General features: G+C 47.3%; 1 protein-coding gene and 1 long non-coding RNA gene across 4 annotated transcripts in view; one reads left to right on the top strand and one right to left on the bottom strand.

Moving 5' to 3' along the window:
• pard3ba (par-3 family cell polarity regulator beta a) overlaps positions 1–6,670 on the top strand; it is a 144,329-nt gene extending 137,659 nt beyond the window's left edge. For all 3 annotated transcript variants that reach the window (XM_047576989.1, XM_047576988.1, XM_047576990.1), the window contains one exon: positions 5,394–6,670. In XM_047576989.1, the coding sequence (XP_047432945.1) occupies positions 5,394–5,793 (400 nt within the window). In that variant the 3' untranslated portion in view covers positions 5,794–6,670. The remainder of the gene's footprint in view (positions 1–5,393) is intronic.
• LOC125001143 lies at positions 6,013–13,652 on the bottom strand. Its single transcript, XR_007111528.1, has 2 exons — positions 13,199–13,652; positions 6,013–7,870 (listed from the first exon to the last, which is right to left on the bottom strand). It is a non-coding gene; the product is annotated as an uncharacterized LOC125001143 (long non-coding RNA).
• Between the last annotated feature and the right edge of the window lie 200 nt (positions 13,653–13,852).

Below are 13,852 nucleotides of genomic sequence, written 5' to 3'. Positions count from 1 at the left end.
GCTGCAGCTGTTTCCCGCCGAGCAATTAATGCGTTTTGCATGCGACGCGCGTGTGCACCTCATCAGTCGGCTAACAGGTGAGCACACAACCGGCAGATTTGCTTACATATGTATGCGCGTGCTCCCGACAACTCGGCAACGAGGGCATTAATAAATCCAGCCGCGCACGTTCGTGTCGTCTGAGTCGCGGCGTTCAACTCCTCGCAAGGTGTGAAGCGCAGTTAATAATTTAAAGAGTCTTATGTTGCGAATTTTTCTTGAGGCGTGAACGCGGGTTTTTTTTTTTTTTTCTGCGATGATTACGGTGAGAATCATTCTATAATCAATCATTTCCCGTCACCCTGACACAATTTCAGAGGTAATATCCGCGAGAAACACAACAAGGGTCTTGTTTTTGCAAATGTGAGTCCGTTGTGCGCATGTGTGTGCGTTTGACAGAGACATATGGTTGTTTTCCAGCTGTTTAGGGGAAGCACTTATGAGGACTGGGGGCATTTAGGGGAGCACGCTGGTGAGAGCGGGGGAGTAATAAGGCATCGGAGGTTTGGTGGGGGTTACTAATTTCCTTGTTCCGTTTCCAAGTGGCAGGTGCAGAATAAACCCTCACCCCGCTACCCTACCACCAAATTCCTCACTGTCATAAGGCGGAAGGCCTGAGCGGCAACACACATTCTCGCGCTCCCAGATGGACGGGGGTTTTTTTCTCACTGTGTAATCATGTCCACATATTCGCATGCATGTAATATTCGCTCTATCATTTTCTCCCGGACACTCTGGGAGGCCGGTGTGGGAGTGCAGCGCACGGCGATGATGTTCTCCGAGTGCAGCGTGTCATTACGACTCTCCACTTTAGCCGGGGCCCTGCGGTTCACATCACACCTTGCACTTTTGCTCCATATAGCCCTCGAGGTGGGGGTTGGGGGGTTGGGGGGGACAGACAGACGAGTGTCTCATCTGTCCTCTCTGGCCGTCCTCCTGCTAAACATAGCCCGTCCATTTTCAACGCCGGCATTCGGTTTTATTTTTCTGTTTGCCGTCTCCGTTTTCCGCCCGCGACTTTTTGTCCGTTTAAAGAGACAGAGGAAGCGGGCAAAGTGGCTTCCACGCTCGCGGAGACGCGACAAAGGCGCGCGAAGAATGGAGACGCATTAGCTGGCGAATAATGACACGGTGTCGTTTCAGTAACTGACTGTGAAATGCCACGTGTAAAGGATCTTTTTGCCACATCTTCTGTCGCTCCGGCTGTATTAATAATGGCTCTATTACAATTTCACTTGTACTTTAAATAATTACACAAAGGAAAATAGCAAAAATTACCAAAAACAAGTCAATTTTCCTCTTTTTTTTGACGTTCTTTCAGATCTATTTATTTGTTTCAGCGCTGCTTTATTTTGACGTGTGAAACTTGCTTGACAGCCGAACAGAAACACGCCGACTGTCTACTTGTCTCTGGTTGTCATAAGCTCCTTTCAAACTAGATTAGCGGCACTGGCGGAGCTCCTTTTAATTGTCATTAGCGACGGCAAACAACGTTTTAATCCGGTGGGAATCTGCCACGTTGGGCATGTTTTGTTTTTTTGTCTTTGTTTTTTTCAAAGATTCAAAAAGTCTGTGGAGGAAATTTCCAACTTGTCCTCAGGAAACGGCAACACAGATGTTTTGATTTTTAAGCCTCGATTCATTTCTCTTCCTTCGCAATTCCTCCACGTCCAACACTCCCGACACAAATCCCCTGACCGCGCTAGTTACGTAAGCTAACGATTAAACGGAGATCTCATTCTGACACTTGGAACATACAAGTCACTCTGGTGGTTTTATTTGGCTCCGCTGAACTCAATCAAAATTTGTGTCGAATTCAAATATCGTGGCCATCCGACACGGTTGGAGGACCGTCAGAAAAACACTTCCCTCCGTCTCCTAACCAGGCTGCAGCCAGCTGTGTGACCCGGAGAGGAGGGAACTCCCCTTGGGTCGCTGAGGCCCGTGGACCCCCTAATCCCCCAGCTGCTTGGCTCGGACACACACACACAGATACATACTGTCATATGGTTGCAGGCAGTCATGGTATTAGCCACAGTAGCTCGGGACCTCCCATCCGATTGTGTCCCAACCAGCGTCCATTAAAAAAAGCACATGTTTAAGATTAATTAGCAATTCTGATGTTCAGAAACGCTCTTTTTAAGGGTCGAGGGAATACTCCACGCTAAGAGTTATTATTTATTGTATTAACTACCCTACCTCTAACACTTAAGATGAGAAAGGAAGAAAGGAGGAGGCGTGGAGAGGGCAGAGGCACCCGAAATAAGGAAGTGCATAAAGAGCTGATTAAGGAGAGAGGTTGCGGAGGTGAGACGGAGACAAGTGGAGCATAAAGGACAAGAGGAGTAAGTGGAAACTGAAGATCGCAGCGGTGGGTGGGGGGGGAGAAATGAGGAGAATGATGAGAGAAGAGAGGGGGAAGCGGGCGGAGGTTTCTTTCTGTTTGGGTGGCCCTGAGTCAGGTCGAGGACCCAGGTGCTCCCTCTCCTCTATCCCTGTTCTTTTTCTTTTTCCACCACCCCCCCACGCACACCTCGCCTCACTGCCTGCCATGGCGGCCTTCTCTATTTAATCTGGATTAATGAGGAAGTTGACCTTCGCTTCTTTTCCTCTCTCTCCTTCGCAGAGAGGAAAACATTGTTTTTACCCAGACTCCACATCTGCTTCTGTCTCCCCACATCTTCATTTCAGATGAAATCTCAGCGTCTCTTCTATTCCGCCCCTTTCATTTTTGTCATCCTCCACCTATTTTTCTTCCTTATCTCAAGTCTTGGTTGTGTGTGTGTGTGTGTGCATGCGCAACTCCACATTTCCTACTCTGCTGACTGACAAGGCAGCGCTGTTCATTGTTGGGACCACCTGTGTATCCTGTTCTGTGTGTTTGGGTGGTCAGAAAAAAAAAAAAAAAAGACTTCTATACTGATACATGGTGGGACACACACACATATAGAAATTCTCGTCACCACGGCCCACAAATATCCCTGAGGGAAGTCTGCAAAGGCACAAGTACAGACACTCAGTCACAACCGAGCTGTGTGCTTCCTAATCTGTGGTGAGTGAGTCGTTCTAATTGGCCAGTCAACAGGTGCTGAGCTCAACTCGAGGGACTGGACAGGGGAGACGCGGGGATATGATTACAGAACAAGGCAGAGTCTAAGCTCAAGGCTTCTGTATAATAGCTACAGTGGGAGCCATTGTTGAAGGGTGGGAAGTAAATGTCTAAATCTGTTTTGCTGCTCTTTGCCGCTGATTGATGTGTGGGAGTCGTGTGATTATATGCGCTTCAGCTACCGCTACTTTTCTGATGCCATCTGCAGATAATTAATTGATGATCTATATAAAAAAAAAAACATGTTCTATAATGAGAGGGGAGTCATTTTGGGCTGATTAACCCCCTGATTCTCACCTCCGAAAATCTGGTTTGGCTTAGATTATCTTGTTATATAAGAGGTCTTAAGCTACATAGGCAGCGAGAAGTGAGACATTTGGGCTGTTAGGACACGAAGAAAGTTTGTTTGGCCATATACTCAACAAGAAACTCAAGAACCGAACTCCGGGCTCCCAAGTATTCTTAGGGGTCTCCCATTGCAGCATATGTCAGATGCGCTAAGCATTGTGGGAGATGCTGGAGAGACATGACGAGAGGCACTTTTGTCCACCGTGTCCGTCGGATCACGCTCAGCATGCACCCGCAGGCTGTGAGAACGAAATGACGTAATTTTCTTCTCACAAGCCGAGAAGCGAGAACAAACTTCTCGCTTCTCACGGAGTATGTCACAGCCTTTGACATGCATGTCTCTCTCTAACCAATGAGGACACCGAGCAGCTGGAACTCACTGTTGAGCCTTCTTGAGGTGTCGTGGGCCTAACTTAATGAAACATTTGTGAAGGGCCACATTTGTCCCCTCTTGAAAACCCCAATGATGTGCTGTATATTGCCTACTCCTGTTGACTAGGCTGGTCAGCTGGCATCTTCTTGTTGGTTGATAGTTGACTGCTAGCCTGCTGGGCTTCCAAATGTGTCTTGCCCCAAGTCTTGGCGCAAGGGAGAAGTGTTGGTTGACATGTAATCGCATATCCCGTCACTTCTTACCAAAAGGTGGGATTTCGTGGGCCTACTGCTGTTTACTAGGCTGGTCAGCTGGTGTCTTCTTGTTGGTTGCTAGTTGATAGCTGACGACTAGCCTGCTGGTCGGTTTTTCAGCTGGGCTGGACTTCTAAACGTGTTTTGCCTCAGATCTTGGCACAAGGGATTGTATCATCTTATCCTGTGTAATAATGAATGCATTGTGCTTAGATATGTAGCTTGTATTAGCTAGCTAACAAACTTCACAAGGATGAAAAACAGAGGAAAGTAACTTCCCACAGCTCGGGTTAATCTGTAGCAACATGCCCACTCTAACATCGAGCCTTAGGATGTTTAGTGTGAATGAGCTCTTTGACATCTGGTCAGAAACAGATAGGCTGGAGTGCAGTTTGTAATAAAGTTGGCAGGAGAGTTTGTTTGTGCGCCACCAGAGGTTTGTGTGAGCTAAGACAAAATGATTTCGGATCAATTGCCAAAAGTAATCAGTTACGATGTTGACAGGGCTCCTGCAGCTCGCCACTTTTAAAAATAGGCGAGTTTCCTTCCAGCGTGGCCAGAAAAGACCTGACTTTTAGATTTGATTACTCGCTCTAGCTTTGCTTGTGTGTCACTCAGCACTGGAAACAGCACATAAGATGGAAAACATTTGGGCCTGAATGAAAGGTGAGCAGCCCCCCCTCCTTCCCTTTTCTCCCCTGTCTTTTTCTCTCCGGTTCCCTCCCCAGTCTCGCTCGCTCGCTCTCCGTCTCCCGATGCCCCGCGTGTCGCCTTACCCAGGGGTTTAGCCCCTAATCACCCACAGCTAGTGGGAGGGAACCGGAGACTTCCAGCTGGCTGCCTCGTTATTGCAGACCTCCTGGGACACACACAGTCACAGATTCCTCCACATGCGAGCTAAACACACACACACACACACAGCCTCATATATGCTTACCAAGGCATTTGCTGTTATCTCTTGGCATCTCTCCATTCACATCCCACCCCCCCACCACCCCCACCCCACACACACACACACACACACACACACAACTCGATCCTGCCAAGGCCACAGCTTCGCCACATAAACTGAATAACAGAAGGAGGCTTACCGTGAGGGAGGGCCAAATCTCTATCACGTCCTCCCCTCCAAACTGGTTTAAACCAGTATTAAATATTGTCATGCACTTCACTCTCAATACATACGTGTCTCAACTAATGATGTCTGACAGCTCAGCTTTATGTTAACATCAGGTAAATTCACTCTTCTCTCACCATGTTTCTCCTCCAGGAGGGATCCGTATGATTACCCCACAAACTCCAGACCAGCGCCAAGGGAGCCAGTCCCCTACCCGGGCCCCTACCAAGACCCTCCGGTTTCCAGCCACCAGGGCCGGATGCCCCTCCCTCAAGCGGGCACCCAGTCTCAGCAGGCCGCCAGCAACCCACGCTACTACCACCCCTCATCTCAAAACCCCGAGCAGCACCACCGCTCGGCGTACAGGCAGGACGTCCCGCAGTCCCCAACCGCCGGGCGCAGGGGGCGGCACTACTACGAAGCCGTCGGAGGGCAAGGAGACGGCTACCGCCAGGCCAGCCCCGGCCGCTACGCCAGCCCAGAGCGCTACCGCTACGGAGATGAAAGAGAGCCCGACCCGAGGCGGAAAAAGCCCATGATAGGTGCAGTTTAAGAGGTAGCCCCCGCTCCCCCCCACATGTAACCACTCACATACAGAGGATATAAACATAGCTCTGAATTGAAGTGTTTCCACATGTTATGAGCCGGACTGCCAGTGTGCATAAATGAGATTTTTTCCATATTAATTTATGAGACCAAGAACACTGAAAGCAATACGTAACAACACTAAAATAGCCTAAAATCATCAAATAGGAAGATTTATGGATAAGGATGTGTGTGTGTGTGTGTGTGTGTGTATATATATATATGTATGTGTGTGTGAATGAATGATGTGTTAAGATTGGAAAATATTTTCAGCTGAAAGCACATGACCCATATTTTATATGTAGAAACGAAATGAAGGGCGGTTAAATGAATTACACAGATGTACGGAAGTAGCGTAGTGCCAAATGTTTTGTAAAATCACCGACGCCCCGGCAACGAAAGCGGCGCTGACCTGCATTTTGCACAGTCTGAATAAAATGGAGGAAATAAAGAAGGGATCACCTTGACCGGCCAGACGGAGGAACAGGAAGCTGAAGCTGACAAACAGGAAAAGGAAGTAACTCCCCTTCAAAGTGTCTTCTCGTCCTTGATGTTTTGTCTCTAGGATTTCCTTCACATCCCGGTGTTTCTTTTGTACTTTTTACCGTTGATTATTTGAATGTGAATTTGCTATGTGTATAGCTGCGCTGATATTTTTGTGGTGTTTGTAATAAATGGTAGAAATTCTGATCCACGCGCGAGCTAGGAAGTAAACGAAGCTAATAAAGAACTGAATTAACATGCCACTGCTAAAAGTCGCTGCACCGAAAACTGTGTCGATGGTCACCATGCTCTGTATGATTTTTTTATACAAATATTTTGCATTAAATGTTTTGAGATTTCTACTCTATGCTGCAAAAAAAAGAAGAAAAAAGAAGAAAGAAATCATTTCCTGCTTGAGATATTCAGTCAAACTACGACATAAGTCATCACTTTAAAAATTCATTACAGCGTTGGGCTTAATTTCTCAGAGCGCAATCTCTGGATAAATTTGCCCCGTGCGATGACAGATAAGGGTAGCCAGCGTCCTGATAATGACTAAATCATCTTCAACAATTAGAAGCAGGGAAATCTCCACTAGAAAATGATTACTGCCAAATTTGCTCTCAGAAATAAAGATGGCACTGATTGGTGAAATTAGACTTGAAATGGGGAATAATTAGAGTGTGGAGGAGGCTTTTTCTATCAGTTAATGTTTAATTAGCGTCACGGCCGACGGAGACCGGGCAGCTGCTGATCCCTCTCAGCTCTCCGTAGCCCTGGCCCTGAACCTGTCGCGGCTGAAATAGACCTTTCAGAGCAAACCAACTAAACGCTGATCACTCGTTTTATTTAAACCAATTTCACACAAATTTAATCTTTTTTCGGGCACACGTTGATGATCCTAACCTGCTTCCTGAGGTCGGGTCGGTGCAGGGTTTTCACACAAATGGGAACACATGAAAGCTGGATAAACAACAAAGGGAAACGGCGGCGGCTGTCTGATGGTCATCCTGACAAGACCAAAAAAGAAAAAGACAAATACAGCTCATGCAGATGTGTGACATTCTTCAAACAGAAGTATTTCAATCACATTCACACTTTTATTCCCATAAAGGAAGTCTGCATATTTCAGTTAATTAGCAGTCACATGCATGATTATACACTGCCCCGCGTGTCCTTACCATCATGAGAGGCATGCTGTGATAATACCATGATGATGGTATGGTAATGGTGTTATGCCCCGGTAATGTAGTACAGTGTGAAAAAGCTCCCTTTGCCTGGCTAATAACACACATTCCAGCGTCGAGGTTCGTCAGTGCGGCCGTCAGCTGATGATGATAAACACACCAACAAGGGGTTATTTTTACAACCAGTCGTCCTTAATGGCGTCTTTTAAGGCGGCGGGGATTCTCCGGAGGTTTGGGAGATCACACGTCAATCCGACCCAACGGGCTTCAAGCTGTGAGATTGTGGCTCCTCCGCAGAAGGTGCAGTCCAGTCAGTCCTGTGAGGACCTAATGCTGCTACTTTGTGTGTTTTGTACCCGAAGACGAACTACAGAGCTAAAAAAAAAAAAAAAGGTGTTATTTGAAAGTGCCTGTGGACAACTTCTGACTAAAAATCTAAATTTAAACCAACGTGGAAGTGACAAAGCTTCCCATGTAATGTTAAAATGTCCTCCTTATAGCTAATTTTGCCATTCAAAACTACTGTAAAGTAGGGCTGGGCGTATCGCTCTAAATATCGATAGTCGATATCGATACCAAGGCCGGTTTCGGTATCAGATTGATACTAGCATGATGAGATCGATACTTTGTTCGTTGCGATACTTCTCTTCAATTCTATACACGGCATCAGCTCCTCCATCCACACCTGTAGTAAAATAAAAAGTAAAATAAGCAAATAAAGTCAGTAACACTGTTGTTACTCACTTTATATTCCATTGTTGTTTAAATTGTTATATTTATATTACATAGTTCCTTTTGCAGAAATTACTTTTTTCCTAAAACATGCAAATTATTTAAATTTTATACTGTTAAAATGTTTTATATTGTAATTAGTTAAGAAAAAACTGTTTATTTGCCTTAATGTTTGTCCTGTATTTATCATATTCATATTCAACTAAAGGGAAAATTACAAAGTTATTCAGTGATCATTACATTTCAAGAAAAAGTATCGGCGATACTAGCCTTGTATTTACTAGGTGTTGAATCGATACCAAAATTCCCAGTATCGCCCGGCCCTACTGTAAACAGATTTATAATTTTCCAGTTTAAACTGTATTTAAAGTGTTTTGAGTGACTGGCAGTTCCATCTAGGCCTCCCTGACTCCACCTCTTTGTCCATATTTGGATAAGCCTTGAGTTAAGACCCCACATCCAAAATGGCGACGGCCAGGACCCCCACGCTGAGCTTCAAAACCGCTCCATTTCTTTTTCTTTTTTCTCTTTTAGGAGACTAATGGGTGACGCCACTTAAATCTGCGTGTATTCAGAAAGTCATGCGCATGAAAAGGAACTGAAAGCATCAGTCGACTTAAACTCAATAGATCAGTTAAGGCCGCGTTGCCTCTCATTCACATTGAAGGCTACACAACTTACAGCACTTAAGCCGGCTTCGCTGCGCTTAAAAGAATAAGTACATAGTAAACAGCCTCCTTCAAGTGCTTTGTGGTCAGTTTGCTGCCAAAGATAATAAACAACAGCGACTGATATCCAAGAATTAATTGCATTTTACATCCATTAAACCAACGCTTGGCTGTAACAGCCGCCTCAATGAAACGACTCCATCCATCCATCCGTCCATCGAGCCGTGGCGTATGTAATCAGTTACAGTCTCCGCGTGTCTTATGAGTGTCTCCCCTTTGTTCATGGTCACCCAGAAGGAACTCTTGAGTGCAGTCACATGACACGCGCGCCGCGGTCACGGCCGCCGATTCGCTGACAGACTTATTTTCACGCCTCATGTCGGCTCGCACACTTCGCCATGTGAAGAAGTTTCCCTCCCCTCCTCACACGGCGTGACCTTTCGATTTCGAGAACCTTAAAAGCTATTTACCCATTCTCCACGCCCGTCCTTCTCTTGTTCCTTGATGCTTCTTACTTTTTTTTTTGTGAATTAATTTGACGCCTCATAATTTTGCTTTTTGGTTGCAGTTCGGGAGGTAAAAAAAAAAATGCATCAGCACACGCCGTTCCCCAGCCGATTGTCGTGAATCGCGGGGTTGTGGGAGAATTCCCTGGTTATGTTCTCTTAGCATTACCTATTCTGCCGGCGCCCCTGTCGAACACCTCGGCTTGTTAGCATGTGTCAATCAAAAGCTGTGCTCTGGGGAGGGCAAAGTGGAGAGCTGGAGCGGTTATCTCTCTCCCACACAGCTCCCCAAAAAAAAAAAGAGCAAGTTGCAAGGGGGAGGGAGGGGGGCGCCTGTGCACCCTTACGCTGCGGAAAGGAGGCACGGGTGAGCGCCCGCCGTGACCCCGGCCTGCTCCCGGCTCCCCCTCTCCCTTGCTCTTCATTAAAGGCACATTCCGCCGTATTAGCCCCGCTGTCCTTCCGTCCTTCACCTGCTGCCATTCATTTCAATTCAGCCCTCGTTAAAGGCTCCGCGGTCTCGAGTGTAGTCGGAGCAGGCCCGAGCCGAGCGGAGCTTCTCATTTAATTATACAGTTCATTAGAAACCCCCACCCTTCCGCCCCTCCGCCTCTCCGCCACCGGGTCCGCGACAGGCCATGGGAATAGCTGGTGGCTAATGCGCAGTTTAACCGGCCTGAATATGGAGATTGGTCCGGTTATGGATTACCGTTGCCCGTTAGCCTGCCCTTCACCCACCTCATTCGCTTTTATGTCTGCCGTGTAGCCTTTTGATACAGTATCACTCAAGTTGGAGTGTGCTCCTTCAGCCAGCATGTTTGTTTGATATTGTTCATGAACTGTGAAATTGAATTTCCACAGTTGGGCTGATATTGGAAATAATTTCATATCCCGCGCTGTATTCTTGCTCGGCTTCACCTTGCGCTGTGCTTAAGACATCCATTTTTTACTTAATGTCTTCTTCCTTTTTTTTTTTTTTTTTTTTTTCCCTTTTGCAAAGTCGATACAGCTATGCAGTTAATTTAGACCATATTTACCCTAAAAGCAATGTTGGCTCGCCGGCTGCCTCTCTGCTCGCCCACACACCGCAGCCAAGCCACCAACCACCATCTTTTACACCAACCGTCGCCATGGCAACGCGGCCGCCGCTCCTGGCACAGCAGCCCCCTTTCAGAGCTGATGACATCGTCGTGGCAACAATGAAAGGTTCATACATCCCATTATAGAGAGAAGCAGGTTTTTTTTTGTTTTTTCTTTTCCTTTTCATTCTTTTCGGACCGGGTCAGTAAATGCCCCGGAACCTCACGCGCTGCAAAACCCTTTATTCGTCGTACGGAGTCACGTACAGGAGGCAGCCAGTTTGCATAAACATAAGCTATATTCAGAAAGCCAGAACCAGTGGGTGCAACATCAGCATGGGGCCGCGTCCCCGTGGGATCCCGCCTGAATACAGAAGCGAATCCCAAGACGATTGGACCCCGTTCGCATATCTCCCTCGAACCTTCTCAAGCTCCCCCCCCCGGTGAAAAACACCGGAGCTAGCCGTGTGCTTCACTGGGTTGCGATGTGGCCAACAACAGCTGAAGTCCGTGACCCCTGGACCCCATCCATCAGGCTTTCAGCAGCAGCCCTGGCCTCTGACACGCACAAAACTCCAGCCAGCGAATGGAGGCACGCAACTGGGAAACGCATCAGTGTCAGCGAGACACTGGAACCAAATAAAATTATACATGTGTCCGATACAAACGGGCCTGCGGTGGTGCATGTGAATATAAAGTTATAAATGTTTCCAGGAGTGCTGCGGTTGCCAGACTGTGGTTTTGTGTGTGCCCAGACTGAGCTGTCTGTTATGCACGCACTCCTCGTATACTAAGTTCGAATGCATACTTTCACCGCTGCCTCGCGTACACACACACACCTGCTGCCCGGCTCAGACGCGCACAAACTGACACACGGCGCATCCGCGGCGCTCCTCCCTCGCGCACACATGTCAGCAATATGTGCGTGGCAGCGGCTCAGCTGACCGCCTGGCAGCCGCCGCGATATTGGCGCCCTTCTCATACAGATGCCAGGTGTTTTGTTTGGCGGTCAGGAGGATGGCGGCGGGTGGGAGGGGGGAGGCGTTTGTCCGGAGTGTTGGGTTGCTACGAACGGCAGGGAAAGGATGGAGGTAATGTGTGTCCCCGTTAGCCCGGCCTCCTTGGCTGAGGAGCGCTGCCCAGCCTCGAGAGGAATTAGAGGCCGCTTAGGTTCAGTATGAGTTCGAAAACAGTGTGAGATGGATCGTTTTCACTCTAAACTGAGGTAATCACGAGTAGCACTGACTCCCAGAGAGTGGTTTTGAAGCTCAGCGCGGGGGCTCTGGTCGTCGCCATCTTGGCTAACTCTTAGCTAATTTGAAAAAAAAAGGGAAAAGAGGTGGAGCTGAGGGTAAACAACGAGTGGCCTGAGACGCCCCTCACCTGTCACTCAAAGTGGTGACGCCCTTAATTGTGCCCAATTTGAATCCTTAAAGTAGGGGTCTTCAACGTTTTTCAGGCCAAGGACCCCAAACTGATGGAGAGATTAAGTAGAGCCCCCCTACCTACTATATGTGTTCTATATTAAACTAGTGTTATTTATAAATATATATCATCATTGTCATTTTGCATTCATTATTAAGCTATTCAAATAATACACAGGTTCAAATATTCATTCTCTTGTTTCAAACGTGCAATAACAGGGTGGCTGTAAGACTGAAGCGTGCGTCTGGGATTCCACCTGGAGACTGAATAGGCCCATGGCCTATTACGGGCAAATTCATGTTTGAAATTAAATTTGTGTGAGAAAATTTAAAACATATGAAAAAAAAATGTCTAATCAGCCAAAGATTTTGCGTGACCTGCCTGTAGTACCTCTGCGGACCCCTAGGGGTCGCGGACGCCCTGTTGAAGACCTGTGCCTTAAAGCAATAATACAGGGTGAGTTGATGAAAAACATTCGCCTCACACAGTTGCCATGACCAAACCTGTCGACATTGTAACTTTTAAAGCTGTAAATGTGTTTCTGCTGTGTGACATGAAGTTTGACGTGATGTGGAGGCCTGAAGTGGTCATTGGAGGAACAGCAGTTTTTGGCACTTCCTGTTGACTTCACTATTTCAACCGCAGAGTTTGATACTTGGCAAGTAATTTTTTATCAATACAACTCTTGTGTCCATCTCACATATTAGGATTCTACAGTCAGTCAGTTAGCTTAGCCTAGCCTAGCTTAGCTTAGCTTAGCTTAGCTTAGCTTAGCTTAGCTTAGCTTAGCCTAGCCTAGCTTAGCTGAAAGGCTGGAAATGAGTCAACAATATGAGGAGCAAGCAGACGTAACATTTCGACCAAGTGCAGTTTAATTTCCCTGATCACGAGTCGGCCCGTGCGGCTGCAGCAAACAGGCCGGTCATCTGATTTCCGGCCTCATTTTCATTTTGCAGAGATGGCCATTCCAGCGTGGATTAGATAAGGGCGAAGACAAAGTGGAGCCTCATTGGAAAGTCGCTGTAGCAGCCAGCAGTGTAATCCATCCACACATTCCTTCCAGAGAATGCCAAACAGCTCGCTGAAAATGAGCTGCCGACCTGACTCCATTAGATCTCTGCTCCGTCTCTCGTCGTTCGGTCTTTCGGCAAACACACGAGCGCACTCGGTGTCACACAAACACACACACACACACACACACGCCACCGGCTTCATTAGCGCTAAGAAATGTCCTGCTCGTTAAGGAGAGGCAATTAGCGGCTAATTGAGAAGCTTTTTGCGGCGAAGACAAACCTGCTTCCTTGCCTTGCTCCAGCTGCTGTTGTGTGTCTGCATTTTGACCAGCCTGTACATCTGGAGTCCACCTCCAGCTCATTTTCTTGAGGCAGTTGTTCACTACAGAGCTGCTGCCTGAGGCAGATAAGGAGGAAAGCATAGGGAGTCTGTTTGTCTCTGTTTGATGCGAGGCTCTTTTTACTGCGGGGAAGAGTTTCCTGTGGACGAGCGGAAAATTTGACACCTTATTTCATCGCATAATTTTTTATTTATTGTTGCGGTTTGAGACAGTTCAGAGCTCCTCTTTTGGAACGTCGTATCACACGATGCAGAAAGAAAGTTTTACCGAGTCGCTTCCTGCCTCCTCTCTAGACATAACAGCCGAGCTGCCACCACCAGATCTTACCAACTGCCTGCCCTTCTCACTCGGCGGCTTGACTTTCCATCCCTCCGTCTCTCTGTTTCTCTCCGCCGCACTCCTCCGTCTCCTCTTTCCATCCCGTCACTCCTCTCCCCCCAATTCCTTGCGGTCCAGAGATAAGCTCTCTGATAGGGAGGAAACACAGCCAGCCAATCTCTTTCACAACTCGCTATAAGACGAAACTTTTCGTCGGGATCGAGCGTCGACCGAATTCATTCAAGTTTTATTTAAATCCTCTTCATTTTTTGTTT

The sequence above is a fragment of the Mugil cephalus genome, chromosome 23 (genome assembly GCF_022458985.1).
Source record: "Mugil cephalus isolate CIBA_MC_2020 chromosome 23, CIBA_Mcephalus_1.1, whole genome shotgun sequence".
Classification (NCBI taxonomy): domain Eukaryota; kingdom Metazoa; phylum Chordata; class Actinopteri; order Mugiliformes; family Mugilidae; genus Mugil; species Mugil cephalus.
The sequence above is the reverse complement of the archived record's forward strand: the minus strand, read 5'-3'. Positions and strand labels throughout refer to the sequence as shown.